The sequence below is a fragment of the Xiphias gladius genome, chromosome 15 (assembly GCF_016859285.1).
Source record: "Xiphias gladius isolate SHS-SW01 ecotype Sanya breed wild chromosome 15, ASM1685928v1, whole genome shotgun sequence".
Taxonomy (NCBI): Eukaryota; Metazoa; Chordata; class Actinopteri; order Istiophoriformes; family Xiphiidae; genus Xiphias; species Xiphias gladius.
In genome coordinates this window covers 24,454,877-24,476,139 of record NC_053414.1, presented here as the reverse complement: position 1 = coordinate 24,476,139, position 21,263 = coordinate 24,454,877, and the positions used below count along the sequence as shown (strand labels likewise).

Below are 21,263 nucleotides of genomic sequence, written 5' to 3'. Positions count from 1 at the left end.
CTTCAGGTCATTGTCGTGCTGAAAGGTGAACTGTCGCCGTAGTCCTAGGTCACGTGCACTCTGGAACAGGTTTTCTTCAGGGACCTGTCTGTATTTAGCTGCATTCATCTTTCCCTCAATTCTGACCAGTCTCCAGTCTCTTCTGACCAGCATGACGCTGCCATCACCATGCTTCACCTTAGGGATGGTATTAGCCAGGTGAGGAGCAGTGCCTGGTGCTCGCCAGACATATTATTTGAGGTTCTGCCCAAAAAGTTAAGTTTACTGTTTTCTTCATGCCTCAGAGTCCTTTGAATGCCGTTTTGGAAAAAACCAAGCGGGCTGTCATATGCCTTTTACACAAAGTGGCTACTCTATCATAAATGCCTGATTTTTAGTTTATTGAAGACTATATTGAGTCTAAATATGCAAAAATGTATGTCTAAAAACATGTTTTCACTTTGTCATTATGGGCCATTGAGTGTAGATTTTTATTGGCAAAGGTTGCGGATTTTATCTTTACAATTAAATCTGCAAAATTATGACATATTTTAATGAGGCAAACTTAAATTCCTTCCTCAAATTTGCAAATTCATTTGTAAATATAGCTCAGATAAGGGTAGTGGATTATAATGTTACGTACCAAGAAATGTAAATGCTCTGGTCAAAATACACAGAACTACCTCAAAGTGTTACTTATATGCAGCAGACGAGTAAATGTACTTAGTTACCTTCCACCGCTACCCCTGTGTTTCTTACACCAGCTCTTCAGGGGATTAGCTTCTGTGAGGGCCTACAAGCTGTGCTGGTGGAAGTACTCAGATCTTTTACTTAAGTGAAAGTATTAATACCACGGTGTAGAAATACTATGTTACAATATTAGCATCAAAATATACTTAAAGCACAAAAAGTACATAAATGGACATAAGGCAGTAGAGTACGAGAACCCCAAAAAGGTACTTCAGTATAGTTCTTGGGTAAATTGTTCTCCTGGATCCTGGAAACACAATTTTAAATCTAATCCTAAAAATGACCTAACAGGCTGTATAATGTTTCATCACTGTATTAGTAATGTTCTTAAAGATACCAAGCCTATTTCTAGTGATATTTCAAAATGAATCTTTACTTTCAGCAGCCTGACAGAGATTTAATTTCACTCCTCAAAGACCAGCGGATGTCCAAGTGGACATATCAGTCAATGAGTATGAAATACCACCTATTTTTTTATAAACTGACTGGTATTATCCGGAAACAGGCTGCCAATATTGGAGTGTTGAAGTGTTTTCTTATCTTTTATGGAAAGTGATTAGTTCCTCATAAATGGAAATGGAATATTGATTAACTACTAAACGGGGTTCTAATTGTTTAGATTTGTTTTTCAATTGTGTTGTAAATCAGGATGGGTAGTGTATGATATGTGATCAGCTTCCAGAGGTTCATGGTAATATTTTCCTCAGTTAGCTTTTCCACTAAAGACAGACTGGAAACATGGGACTTTAATGTTGTCAGGCAGCCAAACAGACATAAAAACTGGAGCTGGCTGCGAAACTGTAAAATTAACAAAAAATAAATAAATAAACTTAAATTAAAATCATTTATCATATTTATTGAAAGTACTCAGTTAGCGCTGCATATTAAACCTATTAAAAACATTTCTAGATGAAAATTCTTTACAACTTCATGGCCTCAAGGAAAATGCTACATTTCTGTGGTAGAGTTTTTGTGAATGTGAAAAGTAACCGTTTGTTCTGTAGAACCTGAGGCAGGAACTCATCACTTTTGATTCTGCCATTTCATGTCCTTCTTTTAGAGGAAGTGATACAGTGATAGAAATCTTCTGTTCTTGTCAGTTGTGTGTTTTCTGCAACTTTGGTAAACAGCTCTGAAAAAAAAACCGAAAAAAAAAACAGGACCTGTCTAGAAAAGTGTGTGTCTGTCTGTCTGGAATTTCTCAAGCCAGCGCTTAACATCTAGAGCAAAGTATTTTTTCCTGTGTGTGGATAAATGTTCACTTGTTGAATATGTAACTTGTGTTTTACAGTGTCTGTACTTATGCACTTATTTTTGCAGAAAAAAATCCCAAAATGCAGAGCACATTATCTTCCCAGTGCCGAAAGTGTTCAGTAAAAGTGACAGCATTACTGGTCCAGCATCAGATGTTTTATTTTTTAGTCCTGTACTCTCTGTAGGCATAACTATTGTCGGAGCCAATCAGTGCTTGAAATGTTGGCTCTAAGTTTAGACGCTTGCACAGAGGTGGGGCTGCCTTGTCACACTTTCCACACTGGCTGTTGTTAAAACAGTCCATCGCACAGTAGTAGTGTGTCTCATGTCTCTTTAATTGCGGGTTGCGTAGATCCTTCATGAATGAAACCATGTGATCCAAACATCATTTGACGTCTGGCGCCTCCGACCATAAAGGAGTGGATATATCTAAAGACCTGCGAGAAAGGCGTGAGCGGAAAAAAAAAAAACATTTCTCCAACTGTCTCTCCTCCACACCGGGTCGACCAACCATCGGCGAACCCAAGACCTTCGAAGGTGCGGCGGGCGAAAGGCGCCGGTTTGACTTCTGGTGAGTCAGGTTTGTCAAAATCAAAACTGAAATTTATTGATTATTGTGTTTTTTTTTTTTTTTTTTTTAAAAAAACCACAAAACAAAACAACAACAACTGCTGAATATAGACGGGCTGTTTTGCTGACTGTGCACGACCGCCGCCGCCACGCCGTTACCGCCGCCAAGTGCGGTCGCACTTGTGTTGCCGCCTGTCCCGGTGTGCGCTGCCGCTGCCGCTGCTCCGTCCTGCTCCGCCGTACTCGCAGCAGCGCCGCTGCCGTTTAAAGGGCAGTAGTCTGGTAGTGCTGAATCATCACGATCTGGTCGTCATCGAGTCCCGCACACGCTCGACCGAGACCGGGTCGGTCGCTCGACCGCCACGCCGACCCACCAGACAACATAACAACACAGACAAAGGGGAGGGGGGGGGTGGGGGGTGTACGCTACGTACGGCTGTCAAGCTTAAAAAAGAAGCCATGTGTCGGAATTAGAAGACGGTGCGGGGAGTTCGAGAGCAAGTCCGCTTTCTGTGCCGCTGGTACGCCCGGGGATTCCCTCGTTTTCTGGCTACTAAAAGACTAGAGGTTTGGAAAGGTGAAATAAAGAGGAGCCCGGGGAGAAATCCGCGCGTAGAGTAACAACTTAGGGCAGCGGAAACCCTCGAAAACAACGCGTAACCTCAACGATAGCTTCTCCGGCTGTCCTCTCTTCGGGGTGCTGAAGCGGCAGCGGTGGACACAAACTGAAGCGACCCGCTGTCGCTTCCCAAGCTGACCCTGCCGTCTGTTCGCTGCTGCCCAGGTAAGATGGCCAGTGAGCTGCTCCTCAATTATGCCGGGATTTTGTCGGTTTTTGCGGGCGGGCTGACGGACTCTCGAGGCAACCTTTGGTGTACTCGCTGCTTGCTTAGTTGGCCGTTTGCCATAGGTAAAATGTGATGAGGAGAGGGGGAGAATCAACAAACAGCCCCGGCTGTCATTGTGTTGTAACTGTCAAACGTCCGACGGTTAGCTACAGAGTATGTCCTGGCTGCTGGTGAGAGGGAAGCGGTGACTCTGCTGGAGCGACTGTTTTGACATTTGCTTTGTGTCAAAGACGCTGTTCCTCCGACAGGCCTTCAGTTCATGTGTGTCTGTGAGCGGCGGGGGACATATTTTACGTCCAATGGAGTTGGCGCTGTCGGTTTGACTGGGGAGAACCGGTCTATTTCCTGGCGTGCCTGGCCGTACGCCGGCTGCGCTCGCGGCAGAGATGCTGATTCATCACAACGTTGTTATTTCTCAACGTTTGCGCGAGCAGAGCGGAGGCATGAGGGAGCCATGGCAACATGGCACCGGCGGCAGGCGGGCGGACAAAGGTCTGGCGCGAGGGAAGGAACAGCTCGGTTTATACTGGGGGCTTGGCTCTGGAATAAATAGGCCCGGTCCTGTAGTGGACGTTGACGCGTCTCCTGGATAATTGGAGCTCATGTGGGCCGAGGAATGAGTGTTTAAAATGTCACTAGTGCTAAATATATTCTTTTTTTTTTTTTTTTTCTTTGTGGTGAGGTTTGGTTATTCAGCGCGCTCAAATGCATCTTCCGTCAGTGGATTTAAAGCACATGGGGAGAATGTGCACACGGGCATGATAAATAACGGGCACTAAATTATTCAGTCGCTTAACCTGTTTTTACTTTTGAGGTAGGCCTAGAAACTTGAATAAAGCAGTCTCACGGTCACAAGCAGAACACCAACGACGACTGCTCTCCCCCTGGTTTGCAGTAACCGCGCTGGCTTTTTAGGAAAACCTTGCCTGAAAGTCTACAAATCCAAACTTATCCCTGCGTGGGAATACAGTTTAGCAAATTTGGTCCGAAGCAAATCGAAGCCGGAGGGAAGGACACATTCCCATGGCAGTTAGTGTTGGACATTGAATGCTCGCGAACCCACACAGGGGACCTGGGCTAAAAAAAGAAAGCACCTCAGTGAACGATAATGCCTCGCAACAAAATATCCTCCGATTGATCTCTTGCAGATGGGCCATTATCTGCTGCCTGGTAGCAGCCTATGAGCCATGCAACTCTTTAACACCGAGGAGTAATAGGGAAGCTCTTTGGGCACAAGAAAAACAGAAACTTCACCCCCTAATGACTCCATATCAGCAGCTTTAGTTAGAGTCAGCACTCTGCGGAGTGTATCAAAAGTATGTAGTAAGCAAGTTGGCAAGTACTGTAATAGAGGGTCATAATGATGAAACAGTTGTATCAGTATTGGAGAGAAGAGCACCCCCAGCCCCCCTTACTGTCTTTCTCTCTCTCTCGTCACACACACACACACACACACACACACATTTTTCCCATTTCCTTTTCTCATTGCGTGTCTGCACACACATAACCTAGGGGCTAAGCTTTTTATACTTGGTATCAGTATTTAATCAGTGCTTGAAGTGCATTTCTCTGTCAAGTACTTTCCCCACTTCCCTGGTGTTCATGGTAATTGAACGCTGACCAATGCTTATGTGTGCAACTTTGCTGATGGTGGCGGAGCGGCAAGGCGCGCAGAGCAAGGGGGATGAAGGAAGAGGGAGGAAGAATGAGAGATGGGATTTGCGGAGAGATTGAGAACAAGGACCTTTTTGTCTTCAAGGCATTCCCCTGAAAATGCTGAGGCGAAGCAAATGCGCTCTCGCTTGACAGATGGCGTTTTCACTTGTTACTTACCACAGCTAGTTTCTTTGCCTTGTCGTGTGCGAGTATGTGTGTGTTAATGTGAGACAGTGTGCACCTATAAGATGCTAAGATCTAGCTGCTGGAGGGGTTGTGTGTGTGTGTGTGTGTGTGTGTGTGTGTGTGTGTGTGTGTGTGTGTGTGAGAGAGACAGAGAGAGACAGAGAGAGCAAAGTAAGCACCCAGGTTAAAAACAGTGTGTGTGAGTTCCTAGCTTCCTTTTGGAGATTTAGAAAGAAGATGTAGCAGTGGGAAGTGATTTTACTATCCAGTTGGCACTTAAAGCATTATGCACTTGGCAGTTGATTACTTTCCAGCCTTTCACAATGTCTGACCTGGAGATTCTCTCTTCTGGAGGAAGTACTAAGTAATGAGTGTAACATGACTCTGTTTTACCACATCAGAAGAGTGCATGAGTGTGTCTGTGTTGCTCATATAAACTTGTTTGATTCCCTGCGTGTAAAGGGGTCAAGTTGATGAAACACTGTGTAAAACTGCCTCTGGCTGTGTGAGGAAAGAAGGATGGGACAGGAGCTATTAAGCTAAGACAGGTGTTTATTCCAGAAGAAAGAGATGTATTCACGTTGATAGTTAAAATTATTAGTTGATTAATTGATTGGTCGATTAGAGAATCAATCGGCCACAGTTCTTATCAAGGTATAGTCGTTCAAGTCTTTTTTATTTTTTTTAAACACAAAAATGCCCAGAAATGACTGGTTCCAGCTTATTAAATGTGCATATTTGCTCGTCTTCTGTGATGGTAAAGTGAACATGTTTGGGTTTTAGACTGTTGGCTAGATGAAACTTGAATCCCTCAGCTTGGGCTTTAGGAAATTGTAATGGACATTTGACGCTACTTTTCGACATTTTATAGGCCAGTCGATTATTGAGAAAATAATCGTCAGATTAATCACTGATGAAAATAATCATTAGTTGCAGCCCTGTTCATGTTATCAGTTGGTACTGTTTTGAAAACTCTGGTTTGTGTTTTATTCGAAGTTTACAAGGGATGGACACATGCAATAAAATACCGTAGCCTTGCCGTTGTGATGGTGATAATGTTCAACTACCATCCTACCAACTGCCAGTGGGGCAGGGTATTGTTATGTTTTGACACGGGTTCCAATAAGATACCTGAGTTTTGCTACTGATACACATACTAAGACAATATTTTATTTGATAACCTAAATTAAGGACTATGAAAGAATATTTTTGCAAAATACGTCAGTGTTGATTTTGCCTTAACACAGAGCAGCCATACACAAATAAAACGCAGTCTGAAAATTTTAAAAAATAATAACATAACCCAGGAAATATCTAATTAAGGAATAAGCAAACATGACTAAGAAACTGAGCGAGCATTCGGTGCCATCTTCTGGTTCTTGATTGTGCGGTTGGTAACAAAGAATTGTTATAAAATAGTTAAACATGTTCTGGTATTGTGCACCATTATATTATAACACGTTCCTGTTGTATTGTTCCAAAATCCTTTCCAGCTCCTGGATTGCATTAGAGAAGAAGCTTCACAAAGGCAGCATTTATTGCAGGGCTATAATACTTGGTTGCATTCGATTGCACAGGTGTTCACAATATTGTGTCCACCTCCTGTGTGCGTCTGTGTGTTTCTGTATGCATGTGTAAGAGAGTTTAATGTTTGGGAGATAACTTCTAAGCGGTGTCTGCATGTTTATGATCTTGTTTACTACTGGGATCCATTTCAGAAAAAGTCTTGTTATGCTTGCAAATTTCTGAGCGTGACAGAGAAGCAAAAAGAGAGAAGTAAAAAGCAGGAATAAAAGACGAAATCGGAGAGTGGGTGAGAGAGAGAGAGAGAGAGAGAGAAAAGGAAGCAGTGGGGCAGATCAATAGTTGAGTGTTTTTTTTCTCCACAGTAATGATGAAATATGGTGTAAGCAGATCTGGTGCATAATCATTGCTGTGCTCCACTGTTTTTCTGCGTCTGTGTACTGCTTGTCCTAGTGTAATTTTGACTTTGTGTGTGTGTGTGAGTGGTTCGTGTATGCATTAAATGTACCCTCCCTCCACAAGTGTCTTGATTCCTTATTTACATAACCTCCCTGAGAACCGAAAAATGTATGAAATCAAGATAAATCCCATTGCAATATGCACAAGAAGTCAAAAGGATTAGGAAATGGAAAACAAGTTTAAATTCAGTTTAACTGGCTCAAATTACTGATCTAACGTTCTGTCCTGAAATGGTTGTGGTCTGTTCTAATACCAAGTTGGTCTTGTGTATCAATAAATACTCTGTGATCAGCACTCTTTAAGTCAAATTCTCATGTTTTCCCTCCAAGGACCTGTGGGTTTATTTTGGAGCTTTTTGAGAAGGCTCCAGTTAAAGGGGACTACTCATTGCCACAGACACACCGACAAACACACACATACTCCATACCATAACAACGATTTTGCCGTGTTGAGATACTGAGAATGGCGTGTAGCTGTGGAGATGCAAGGCCCTGGTAACAGGAACATCCGTACCGGCGGTTGTCTACCAGTTGCATCATCTTTATGCGCCAACTTGCCGCATTTTTTAACTGCAGTGTGACGATCCCAGGATTGTGGCATGAGTTTCTGAACCTTTAAAAAAAAAAAAAACAAACACACACACACACACACACACACACACACACGCACACAAACACAAAGTTTGGATCAATGCCAAGGAGTAAAGAGGGGGAACAAAGATATAAGTGGGCCTCAAATGTAGCGCCAGCTCTTTGCCTTCACCTGTGGCATTAAATTATTTCCACGCAGTATCAGTTTTCCACTGAGTTTTAATTTCTATGTTCCAGTAAAGTCTAGTTTGGAAACTACAAATCAGAACTGCTCTGAACTGATGAGATATTAGCATGTGTAGTTGGGGTTGAACTTTTTTAACCATTTTTAACCATGACATCTGATTACGTTTTTTTCTGTAGCACTGCATGTTGCTCTTGAATGCTGATTCATTTTTTCTTCCTTTCTTGTATTAACATCCAAAATATCCCAAACGAGCATTTTTACTCACTCTTTCTGTCTTTGTAGACAGAGCTGATTAAGGCTGCAACAAACAATTATTTTCATTGTCGATTAATCTGCAGACATATTTTTAGATTGAATTGATAAATTGTATCCATAAAATGTCAGAAAATAATTTTGAAAACCATCACAGTTTCCCAGAGTCTAAATTAATATCTTCAAATGTCTTGTTTTGTCTGAACAACTGTCCAAAACCCAGAGAGATCCAATTTACTATGATTACAGAAAATTAGTGTCATTTTGATTTCTATTGTGCTTCTATTATGTACAATATATTATTTAGTAAGATAAAACAGAAATACATTGGAATGATGCACAAACACTAAGTGGGCTATTCACATTCAAAACATTTAAGGTAGCCTGTAATTGCAGTTATAGACAAATTATCAATGCACATTGAAGCCATAGCTCGTTAGCTTGAAAACTTGTGTTTGACAATTAATGTCAAAAAGAAAGTGTCCATATGTTTTTCTTCCGGGAGATGGCCCACATGAATTGAATTAGATCTTAAGATCCACGGTCAGTCAATCAATCAAGTGTCTGAGGTCAAATATTTAGGTCTAATGTTGGATCCTCAAATGAAATTTGACAAACATGTTAAAAAATTAAGTAGAACTATAAAAGTAAATCTGTACACATTTAAACTAATCAGAGACTCTAACATTTGAAGCAGCCAAAATAAATGCACTCAGTGATTTTCTCACAACTCAGCTACTGTGTTACTTCATGGTCTTAGGCAAGTTCATCAGTGATTAAACCCCTAGAGAGGTTAAACAATCGTGCAATAAAAATATTGGAAGAATGGCTGAAAAGATCGCACCACTTTAACGTCCTGAGACACCTGAACATGCTAAGTTTTGACAACTACACCGCATCTGCAAACGGCAGTCTTATATGCAATTGTTTACTAGGCCAGGCTCCTCCGGTTCTGTGTAAGATGGTGCGACGGTTACAGGCCTTTGGATCGTCAACTAGGAATACAACAGCAGGGCACTGGAAAGTATCATAACGGAATATGTCTTTTGGCCAGAGGTCTTTTCCAATGAAGGGAACTAACATATGTATATAGGTTATATGCATATGTGTCTGTCTGTGTATGCAAGTCGTACTACTGTGGTCAACCACATAGTTTAGCTCTCTCTGTAAACATGTTTTATGTCTTATTTTAAAGGCCCTTCTAGGAACGGGCATTGGAAATAAGCAGTAGGTATGAATGCTATTACGCATTGCATGGGATAATTGTGTGCGATTATCTATGTATACTGCATCTGTCCCTATCAAATAAACATTAAATTAAAGAAATGAAATTATGTGGAGAAAGTCTTGGAAATTCGGAATACAACTAGGTTTGTAGCATGTCTTCACTCTTCTGGTTTTTGGTCTTATATGAAAATTTCCACATTAACATATTATTAAGAAGTATGTAGAAGTACATATAACATTAGAATTGTTATATTTTTGTTGTTTGATGCATAGCGGTGTCTTGTAATCCCATGTGGGATGAACCAAATGCTTGCCATTACATGGAAAGAAAAACTAAAATACCTGTGTGAAGGAAAACAGACAACAATACTACAGTAGAGCATGCACATGCCCACATACTTTGTGTGTGAGGCATAATGCCTATCATACCATCCTAAATCAATGACACCAAACGGGAAACCTTAAAATGGTCACCAGGAATGGCCCAGTGCAAAAGGCCACTACTTTCCATGGCACCTCAATGAGCTGCAAACCAAACACATCACCCCTTGTACGTTCCTGTTGTTAAATGTTTGCCAAGACGCTTCTGATGTGTCTTCAATAATGTCACTGGTGATGATGAATACATCCCTACAGAGTCACATGATGCTTACTTTGCTGTTGCATTGAAACTTTCTTTTTTGTCTCAAGTTAGTACTGCTGACCAGGGATGTGCTGCGTCTGGGGGAAATAAGCTTAACATGTCGTTTAACCAGTAGGGTACCATCAGGACAAGCGGTGCTTGACCTGGTAAAGCTACAGTAAAAATAGACTTCAATTAGAACAATACTGAAGGGGAAGCAATATCTCTCTGCATCTCAGAACAACGTTCTGTCCCAGTAGGCTGTTGTCTCTGGTAGCTAGCTTGACTACCAGCCGTTGCATCTATCGTGTCTGTCATTTTCATGGACACTGCCGTGTCCTGTTGACAAAGGCTGGGGCTTGTCTAGCAGAGGGGGGAGCAGCATGTTTTGGACGTTTGCACATGCACATTCTGGATAATCCTGGGGTCTTTGACGAGTGACTAGCTATAGCTAGCTACAGACAAGTGTTCTTGTCATGCTGCCCTTGACTCAGCTTCCACTGTTCTGAGATCAGTTATGACATCGCACGCATTATTATACACATACGCAGATGTGTATGGCCACTGTACTTGCGCATTAGAAAATGACTTCAGCAGCCTTTTATTCCTCAGCGTTCAGAGGTAACGGTTGCAAGTAAACGAGCAGAGTACACGGTGATTTATCACCTCACATCGGTATAAGTTGTCTGCTTCATCACCTTGGTCAACATGTGTGGTGATGAGGAGTTAGGGTGTATTGTGGAGCAGCTTTTAGTGACTCCTTTTGCAAGAAAAGCTTTCAAGGACTTATTTATTCAGTTTATATATCTACAGTCAACCATGTAACATAAAACCCAAGCCTTTTAATTCTGTTCTGCTTTTTAACACGTCAATATCTTTTCCTCTCTGTTAATCAAGGTGTAGTATCTGTGCGGGATCTGCAGCAGTTTGGAAAAGTTTGAGACAGCACATTAAGGCAGGAAAAATACAGGATCCTCCATTGTCACTGGAGTGTGTCATTGTCAGTTAATGGTAAATATTAGCATAGAAGTGATTTTTTTTTTTAGATATTTTTTTCACTATACTGCACATTTGATATGTTTACTGTCAGTTCAGTGGAATAATCCTAATACTTGTTCAGCCCGGAAGGAGAAAGATGAAGATGTCCAGGCAGAGTGGAGCACGGTGCAGGAGAGAGACTTTTGGCACGGGAAAGACAGGCAGCACAAAATCATGAGACAGGACAGGTCCAGAATTTAAGAGAGATTTGCTGCTACTGCTGTCATGAAAGGGTTTGTTTTAGTCTAGTCCATTCTTCTTGTCGGTGTAGTGAACAGCTGAATCGCACATTGAGATGGTGGTTTATTGGGGGGGGGCTTATCCCTCTCTCCCTTACAGCCGTCTGTTTGTCTGTTTGTCACTCTGACACACACACACACACACACACACACACACACTCATACACACAAAGAGAGAACCAACTTAACCTACGGTACATGCTTTCCCTCCTCTTCAAAAAAAAAAAAAAGCACTATCAAAAAAAGGAGCCAGAGCTCAATTGCCTGACAGTGCAGTTTTTTTGCTTGTGTTGGGAAATTTGTCATCACACTCCGACTTACTACCTGGAATGGGAAAAACGTGTCGACGCCAGGACTTTTTCTGGCCTTTATTAACACACTTGCAAAAACACTGTCTTGCGCACACTTAACCAGCGCACATACACACACAATACCCTTTTTGAACTCTCAGAAAAGTGTGAAAGTGATCGCTCTTCCCTCTCCATATATTATAATATGTATATGAAGGGCCAGACTCTTACTCTTTTGCAAGTCTTCTCCTTCACTTATCCGTGTGTTTTCCTCATCTCCTCTGCTCTCCTCTCTGTCTGTGTTATCATGCTTATTTCACGCTCTGCATACCTCCCAGTTAATAGCTTCCTACTCTTTCTCCACACACACATGCGCGCACAGCTCAAACTAGTGTTTTCTCCCGTTCACTTTTCAGTTTCTCACCCTCTCTCCATGGTCCTGTATCTAGGCTGTGAGCGCACTCCCCCTCTCTCCATACACAGGTTGCCATTATCACTGATCTGATTCCTAATTCTCAATTAGCCTCCACACAGTGCTCATTGTTAATTATTTACCAGCTCCCTCAACACCCTGGGCCCACAGTAGATCAATGACTTTGAGCACTGCTCCCTTTTTTTTAACAAAGACAAGGTGTACTGCAGCCAGCAGCTGAGTTTTGTGGCGCTCTGAGGTTTTAATTTACACTGCTTATATTTTGCTCTCTTTGTGCCTTTCCATCATGTCCGCTCTGTGTCCTACTGTGTGTCTTCACTGTCTCAGTCTGCTGCCATCCTTAGTGTTCTCCATTACTGCTCAGAGAGTTGCCCTGGGGAGGAGGCACAGTTAAGACAGTTGTTATGGTAGGATTATTCAATAAAGACAGCCTTGCCACTGCATCACAAATGACTTGTGACTCTTACAATCTATTCTTGATCATTCTCTGTATGCTGGCTTGTTTATGCTCGCGTACACCCACACACACCAGCCCCCAGGTCAGTTTTGAAATGCCTAATCTGGCTATTTATTTTCCTCTGTGTGTGTGTGTGTCTGCGCAGCATGCCACCAGCTTTAAAGCAGGAATTCTCTTTCTAAGAAATTCCTCTCTGTGTGGCGAAAGTGGCCAGAGCAAAAAGGTTCTCTCAAACAAGATTAATTAGAGCTCTGTCTGAGGCCAGTCACACACACACATGCGCGCGCACGCACACACACACACACACACACACACACACACACACACACACACACACACACACACACACAAGCAGTCACACAGAGTTCATCATCCGGTTTGTCTGCACTACATGAGGAGAAAGCAGTCCTGCTATATGTCTCGTGCTGTTTCTTGTGCTCTTTAATGTATCTTTGTAAGTCCCATGATCGCTGTGTTCACCTTCTGGCTCAATATTACTCACTATTTCTCATCCCTTCTCCAGGACTTGATTTGTCAACAAGACAGGACAGGACAAGCTTTTCTTGTGTTTTTGTTTGTGTATGAGAGACAGAGAGCAGAGGGTTGTGGGGGAGAGAGAGAGAGATGGTCAGCAGTAGTTTTATTGCACCGGATCAGCTTCTGAACTTTTCTAATTGGAGGTTTTAGTCGTGGTCGTTGCTGAGTTCAGGGTTTTTTTTTTTTCCAACCCCAATCCCCCTCCATCCATTCCTCCCTCCTTGCCCCTCCACCCCAACCCCCACCCAACAGCTAAGCTCTTACAAATGTGTTGAGGATGCATTTTCACCCAAACGCTTTCCCACCCCCTCTTACCCCCCCATCCTGTTCCTACTCATCGGTGTTCCTCCCTCCACCCCAACTCTCTCCTCCTCCTCCTCCTCGTTCCCCCGTACTCACTTGCCTCTCTTTTTCTTCTCTTCTTCCTCCCTTGTCATTTGTACTCCCCACCCCGTCCTCCCTCCATACTCAGCATTTTCCGCGGCTGTGGGTGTGATGTCTCCACTGTAACGCTAATCAGCTCTGGAGACGTCAGCATTCTCTCATTCCTCCTTCAACACCACCAGCAACCCCCCTTCTCCTCCTTTCTCACCTAGTTGTTCTTCGCCCTGCTATTTTACCAACTCCTCACCCTCTTTCCTCCGCTCTTTCTTATTTTTTCTTCTAATCTAGCCATATTTTACTCATCTCCACTGCTTCTCACCTCTTCTTCCATCCCTGTCCCAATGTCCCCTCCTCTCTGTGTTTGTGTATGTGAGGAGGTGTGTGTGTGTGTTGTTTCTTGACTGTAACCGTAAGCAGCTCTGCTCTTAAGTCGTCAGCGTTCTTTCAGTTGCTCCATAAAAATACAGCCTGCTACAGCAAAAAAGCTGTCTGTTATAGCAACATTGGCTGTGGCATTGACCACATTGCAGGGACCACCCTGCAAGCATTATGGGAAGGACACCTCTGGCACTTTGTGTGTGTGTGTGTGTGTGTGTGTGTGTGTGTGTGTGTGTGTGTGTGTGTGTGTGTGTGTGTACACCCAAGATGAATGGCAATACCTTTGCTCAGCAGATGATTCTTAACCTGGGTGACTTACACATGGCCTGAGCTCTCAGAGAACACGCGCAAACTAGTTTATTGCGGTTTTATGTTGCGGTGTAGGCCTGGTTTTTAGTTGTCTAACTTTGATGAAATAGGACTCAAACTTAATATACAGTCCTGCTCTCCAAGTGTATACCACTAACACCACTACTACCACTACTCTACCTAATAATACAGATGTACACTGATTAGAGCTGAAACAATTAACTGATTAGTTGGTCAGGCGAATATTAAAGGTGCCCTGTGGAGTTTTCTTGTAAACAAATTACTAGAGGTCAGAAACTCAACAGGGTACCTTTAATCTGCAACAATTTTGATAATCTGTTGATCTGTTAAGTAATTTTCTTTAAGCAAAATTGCAGAAAGTTTACTGGTTCCAGACCCTCAAAAAGTTTTTCCTAATCATCTTTTATAGTTAATATGTGCTACACTTAATATCTTTGGGTTTTGGACCTTTGTTAGGACAAAAAAAGCATCAGAAGATGTCACCTTCAGCTCTGGTAAACTGTGACGAACATTTTTCACAATTTTCAGACAATTTAAAGGCCAAATCATTAATCGGTAGATTGAGATTTTTTTTTTTAGGCCTTTTTGCGTTTATTGGACAAGTGATAGTATAGACACAGACAGGAAACAAGGGGAGAGAGAAAGGAGTATGGCATTTGCAGACATTTGCAGATACCAAAAATGACTACAAAGGAGCTGTATCAGCAAAGATATAGATGCCACAAATACTTTTTGTGCACCTGCAACAATTCTGTTTGCTAGTTGCTCTTATCTAAGACTACTAAAAACTCCCTAACATTTTAATCATGTTTTCAAATATGGATTCCTATCTCTGAACCATGCATGCATTGAATTTCTGCATGTATCATGCATTGTGTAGCACTTTAAACATAACTACATTTGCACATTTGTGTACTTGCAGTCGACCATTTTTTGTGTGTTTTATCAAGCCCCACTGGAATGGTGGCAGGGGAAAATCCGTATGTGTGTGTATGTGCTTGCCAGAATGCTTTTTTGTTTGTATGTAGATGGTGGCGGTGTGTGGTTTGGGGGGGTGGGGGAGTAAACCAGTGCCTTACAGGAAAACAACCTCCTTTTGCCCCCTCTTTTTTCACTTTCCTGCCTCTTCTCCACCCCCATCCCCAACAGCCCCACTTACTTTTCATGTTTTTGATCCATCTATTGTGCAATGATGCACCTCCAACTGTGGGAGGCTGCATCCCAACAAAACGCAGGACTGCAGTGGTACATGAAGATAGAAGAGATTTGGTTATTTAGAAGAAGCTCTTTATAGACACAGGTAAATGAAAGATCATTTATAATAGACCGACCAAAACGTATAAAGGAGTGCCTTGAGGAACTGAAGTCATATGCTTTGAATGAAGCAGTGCCATTGCTCTATCATAGCAAACCTCATGTGTGAGCAAAAGTGTAGCAGTGCTCTTTTCCCATATTCTTCATTACCTCACTGAATGTTCGACCGAATTTTTAAGTTGCTGTGCATCTGAGGTGTGTTGTGTGCATGCATGATTACTTGTATGTGCTTGTCGGTACATTTTTCTTTGATCTACAGCTATTTATAACTGTAGGATTTGTGGCAGCGCACACACAAACACTCAGGAACCCTCACAGACACACAGAGGTGCATTGTGGGGGATGCTCACTGGCACACTCAGTGCCTTTTGACAGAAAAGAACAAGAATGAAGAAGAACAGACACATTGCCTTGTGTCACTTCAATGTCATGACTTCCCCAAATGAGCTTTTTTAAATGAGTGATCTTGTGAATGACTGAAGAAATATAACTTAATTCCAAATCTGCTTCTCAAGTTTTTAAAGTTGCCCCGGTGTAAAATACATAAGAGAGTATAAATATAAACAGTGAGAGAACACGTTGTCTTTAATCAGCAGATTGGTTTAACTAAACTTCTGATTCAGCAGTATCAGATATGGCAGTTTGGCTGGAGAGCAGCTTTTTTATGTTTTGAGAACCGCATTTCACTTTCCATAAGACAGCCAATCGCATGCAAGCACGTTCTCTCATTGCCCTTTTAGCTTTCCTTAGCCTACAGCTATATTTTGGGCACACCCTCACATTTCAGGAATAAGTTAGAGGGCTACAAGGGGTGTAAAAACAGAAAGGGAGAGGGAATAAAAAAGTGACAGAGGAGAGCAGAAATTTGTGTGGCAGGAGAGGAGAGAGGGATAGTGAGATCAGGAATCTGCTGAGTCATCATGACTGGTCTCATGATGATCGCTCAGCAGCAGCAACAATAGCCGCCCTTTATCGAACACACACACACACACACACACACACACACACACACACACACACACACACACACACACACACACGCGCGCGCACACACACATACACACTCAGGTCTGAGAGCTGAGAGCCAGACCAATGCACCATACAAAGCATCTCATTGAGAGCTTGTGGAGATGCTGTGTGCTCTAAGGACTGATCTCATCTTTTGCACTTCCACGCTCCCACTTTGTTGACTTCTGATTCACACTGCTGTGTCTCTATCCTTTTGTCCCTTGTTCACACTTTGGTGCAAATTGATATACATCATTTTATCTAGTTTTCCTCATTGTTAAGTATTAATTTTTTATCTCTAGTAGGTGTGGGTGTCTGTATCTGTCTTTCTACTTCGCTCCAATCTCTATGCTACAATCTCTAGTACGGTGCGTATGTGTGTGCCAGGGCTCTAACAGTTGGTTTTTCCCCTGGAGTTCTTCCCACTGATTATACCACTTCCTCTTCTTTCACGCTCATTTCATTACAATTGGCCTGAAGCCAACCAATAAGGGTTCAACAACACAAAGGTAGTGGGCACTGTCAGTGTAACCACCAGGAAACAGGAAGTCAGGGAAATTCTAAGAAAAGTTTGCGAGTCACTTTCACTCATAGACTCTGATACTACTAAGTACTGATGCATAAAAACTGTAACATGCTCACATTACAGTGCTCCAACAGCAGATTTAGATTTGGTATGTCTCCACTGGTCCAGGTGGGTATTGATCTGTAATTAATACGCTCTTATTGATTACAAGGAACTGTGATTGTTCCTAAACACAGTGAGGCTTTTTTTTGTTTTGTGATGCAACTACTCTCTTTAGTCCTTTGCTTATGATCTGTACTCTCCTGCGTCTTCGTAGGTTAGTTCAGAAGAGCAAGGCTCCTGTGGCATGACGACGACTAACAAAGGAAACAAAGCCTTGAAGGTAAGGGAGTGCACGTTCAAAACGGAATCATCTGTGTCAGATATGTTGCCCTGTCTCCATATCACCCCCCTCCTTCCTCCTGTTTCCTCCAGGTGAAGCGTGAGCCGGGGGAGAATGGCACCAGCCTCACAGACGAGGAGCTGGTGACCATGTCAGTGCGGGAACTGAACCAGCACCTCCGAGGGCTCTCCAAAGAAGAGATCCTGCAACTGAAACAGCGACGGCGCACCCTGAAGAACCGGGGCTATGCTGCCAGCTGCCGGGTGAAGCGAGTCACCCAGAAGGAGGAGCTGGAGAAGCAGAAGGCCCAGCTGCAGCAGGAGGTGGACAAACTGGCCAATGAGAATGCTTCGATGCGCATTGAGCTGGACGCTCTGAGGTCTAAGTACGAGGCGTTACAGACCTTTGCCAGGACTGTGGCACGGAGCCCCACTGTCGGGGTCGGGGTCAGGGCTGGAGGAGGTGGAGGAGGGGTGGCATCGTCAGTCATCGGTCCGCTCATACCTGGGAAGGTGGCAACAGCGACGAGTGTGATTACAATAGTGAAGTCAAAAACAGATGCACGGTCTTGAGGGAGGGAAAGATAAATGAGTGTGTATCGGGATGGAGTTCAGATGCATCAGAGTAATTCTTCTTCCCTGCTGCCCCTCTCTCCTCCACCTGCACTGACTTCAGACAGCTGGGCAGTCTCGATCACTGCACCTCAGCATGTTCCTGTCACCTGTCTCAGATCAGTGCAGATGAAGGAAAGAATGAAAGCAGAGGACAGTTATTGAGACTATAAAGATGCAAGCCCTTGGTCAGTGCATGATCATTTAGCACAGCACAGATAGACAGGGTTCCTATTGTCACTGAAAGCCTGAAAAAGTCAGAGAATCTAAGAATTGGTTTATTCCAGGCCAAGGGAAAAAAATAATCAAAAAAATGCCCCAAACTCTTTGGAAAAATCATGCAATTTTCTTCAGTTGCCATTTAACTCAGTCAAGTGTCAGGTTTTACTGCTGGTAGATCTAGATATCTGTAAATGCAAAATTATCCTGTCACACATTTGCACACTAGATTTGAAGTGGCCATTTGCCTAAACCAAGATGTATAACATTTAGTTGCACCATCAAAAATATTCTAAAACATATATTACATATGGTCCCTGAGTTCCAAAAGAAAACACAAGATTTCATGTGACCTGCTGATTTCAGTGGCTGCAGAAAGGTCCCATTTTGCTCCACCTAGCCAAGAACTTTTTCAGAGAAGTACTAAAGAAAAATATATATTACACAATGGTGGTAACTGTATTTCTACTGTTTTGTACTGTGTTGTCATTCACATGAGGTCCAAAGTGTATTCTCTGTGTGTGAATTGTTATATATCAGGAATTCTGTGAAATTCTGTGGCGCGTGTTCGTTTTGGTATTGCTATATTTAGTTAGCTGTATTTTTTCTACGGTCTCTTCACTTTCTACGTCCGACTCTCTCTCGCTCTCTCTTATCTATTATTTCTCTGTCCTTCCATTTTTTCAATTCCAACTGGCTTCCATTATTACATACAGTACTTCCTGGATCTAACAGAACAAGGGAGAAAAGAGAATTGATATATACCCAAAAAAAAGGAAAAAAATGCAACACACAATAGAAAAAAGGATAAAGTTAGAGATAAAGGTATTGAAATTCACTGATCTTGTCTGTAAGAATTTTCAGGGAAATGGTCTTTTGAACACTTGAGCTGAATTATGATAAAGTTTTCTTCTGTCTGTTTGAGTTCCTCTCAAAAGTATATATTTAAGAAATTTGGAAGGGCAAGTGCCTTGGTCTCGTAGTGATATGCATCAAGAAGAAGTCAAGAGGACATGAGGAATTGTGGAAGGACGGTGGCGATGCAATGGAGGTGTTTGCTTATGCAGTCCTGGTTGAAATTATTGGCACCCCTTTAGGTACAGACTTTAGAATATCTTCAGAAATAAATGCTAATTAACCAATTTTGTAAAATCAGAAGATTTAATAAAATGTCCAAAGTTACTGAACAACAAAACATGCTTTCATATAGTGAAATAAAAAAATACAGACATAAAATGTACACTTGACATAATTATTGGCACTCTTTTGTAGGCCTGCTTTAAACTGGCCAGCAATGAGTTCTGACCTAAATCCCACTGAAAAACTTCTGAGAAAGGTGAAATCTGCCATTGCAAAAAAGACTCCTGCAAACTTAAAAGAGCTTGAACAGCAATGGAAGAGAGGCAGAAACTACCAGCAGACAGATGCAAGAAGCTTCTAGATGTCTACTAGAAACATTTAGAGGCTGCCGTTGTTGCCAAAGGTTCTGCAACCAAATATTAGTGAAGGGTGCCAATAATTGTGTCTGGGGTACATTTTGGTGTTTGTATTACTTCACTTTTATGCAAGTTTTTTTTTCTTTTTTCTTTTGTTCAAGACCTTGGACATTTTATTAAAATATTTTTTTGATAATGAAATATTGGTTAATTTGCATTTATTTCTGAAGGTATTCTAAAGTCTGTACTTAAAATTCAGGCCCAAGATTTTAACCAGGACTGTACCTGTGCTTACTGGGATACACTGACCAATCAGGAATCACGTTGTGACAGCATTTAACTCTTGCTTTGTGTTGTTGTATGAGCTGTGTAGTAGTCATCAGGATTAATAATAATATTAATAACACCCATTTATGTGACTTGGCAGTTCATTTACTTAAAAACAAACAAACAAACAAACAAAAAAAACCGGCTGCAAGACAGGAGTCCATGTTTACCCTAACTCTTGCACAGAATATGCTTTTTGGAAAGGTAATATTCTGTTACGAGGAGAAGTCCATGTATCTATTGTATATGAATTACTTGGTTCATATGTTTATGAATGTGACTAACTCAGAATTTGGGTTATCACACCTACAGCAACATTTTTTGCTTCAAAACAAAGCGGTTTACGCCACCAAGCTCACTTTGCAGAGTAAATGTGATTACTGACAGTGCAGTCAGCTAGCTAGGATAACAAAGACGTTTCTCTGAATTTCCAGTCACACAAATAGGCTGTCATTTCACACGAGCTTCACCATAAAAGTAGTCTTATGTGGTGTTCTATACTCAAAGAATCTTTGTCTATGTATTGTAGAGTTTGGAGTTTTATAAAGACAATTATCTTTGCATTGTTTGTAACGACCTGTAAAAAAAAAAAAAAAAAAAAAAAAGGTATAGCGAAATTTGTTTGATATACAGTATCTCTCTATTTTGCAATTGTACCAAAAGTGGCTTAACTACTGAATAGCTTTGTTTTTTCTCTAGTGACTAGGCACGTGTGTGTAACCGTGAACTAGCGTGTGGTGTGCTGTGTAGGTATGTGACGAGGTAACTATAATGTTCACTGTTTCATTGATATGACTTTGATCCTTGTTTGATTTCAGGCTGAAGCGGGTGATGACACCGTTGGTAACTGAACTCTTTCTCTAAACATAAAATCTTTATCCTCCTGGCCCCTGGATTTAGCTCCAGCACTGCAGACATGTTAGATCATTTGTTAATCTGCTTGTAATCTGCACTTATTTGTAAAATTTAGGAAGTTCTTTTTTGGCACACCCATTTTCTGTATTTCTGGACAGGCCTTTGTGGCTCCATTTTGGTTCTGGCAGTGTTCGAATCTGATGATTGCAATTAACATGACCAATGAGATGAGGAAGTGTTATGGTTAACCTCACAAGCGTCATAATGTGTGTATTCAGGACATCTGGAAACAGAGATGTGAAACTCAACGATTGGCCTGTATATCACCCCTACTACTTCAACAAGTTATTTTTTTGTAGCGTGTGATAAAGATATTTGTTTTTGCTGTGTACACT

General features: G+C 41.9%; 1 protein-coding gene across 3 annotated transcripts; it reads left to right on the top strand.

The window, feature by feature from the left end:
- Window positions 1-2,282: 2,282 nt before the first annotated feature.
- On the top strand, window positions 2,283-19,387 carry mafgb (v-maf avian musculoaponeurotic fibrosarcoma oncogene homolog Gb). 3 transcript variants are annotated; one of them, XM_040145193.1, is made up of 3 exons: window positions 2,283-2,554; window positions 17,355-17,420; window positions 17,513-19,387. In XM_040145193.1, exons 2-3 carry the CDS (start codon window positions 17,385-17,387, stop codon window positions 17,990-17,992), a joined length of 516 nt encoding a protein of 171 aa, XP_040001127.1. In that variant the 5' UTR covers window positions 2,283-2,554; window positions 17,355-17,384; the 3' UTR covers window positions 17,993-19,387. The 3 variants fall into 3 exon arrangements, with proteins under 3 accessions (XP_040001127.1, XP_040001128.1, XP_040001129.1); XM_040145194.1 differs by having other exon boundaries at window positions 2,283-2,563; XM_040145195.1 differs by lacking the exon at window positions 2,283-2,554 and adding an exon at window positions 16,582-17,206.
- Window positions 19,388-21,263: the final 1,876 nt, after the last annotated feature.

What these genes read in the sequence shown, in the direction of transcription:
- mafgb (XM_040145195.1), top strand. Translation starts at nt 17,129, where the DNA reads ATGCATAAAAACTGTAACATGCTCACATTACAGTGCTCCAACAGCAGA. An exon ending in GTATGTCTCCACTGGTCCAG is followed by an intron (nt 17,207 to 17,354) that starts GTGGGTATTGAT and finishes GCGTCTTCGTAG; the next exon opens with GTTAGTTCAGAAGAGCAAGG. An exon ending in AAGGAAACAAAGCCTTGAAG is followed by an intron (nt 17,421 to 17,512) that starts GTAAGGGAGTGC and finishes TGTTTCCTCCAG; the next exon opens with GTGAAGCGTGAGCCGGGGGA.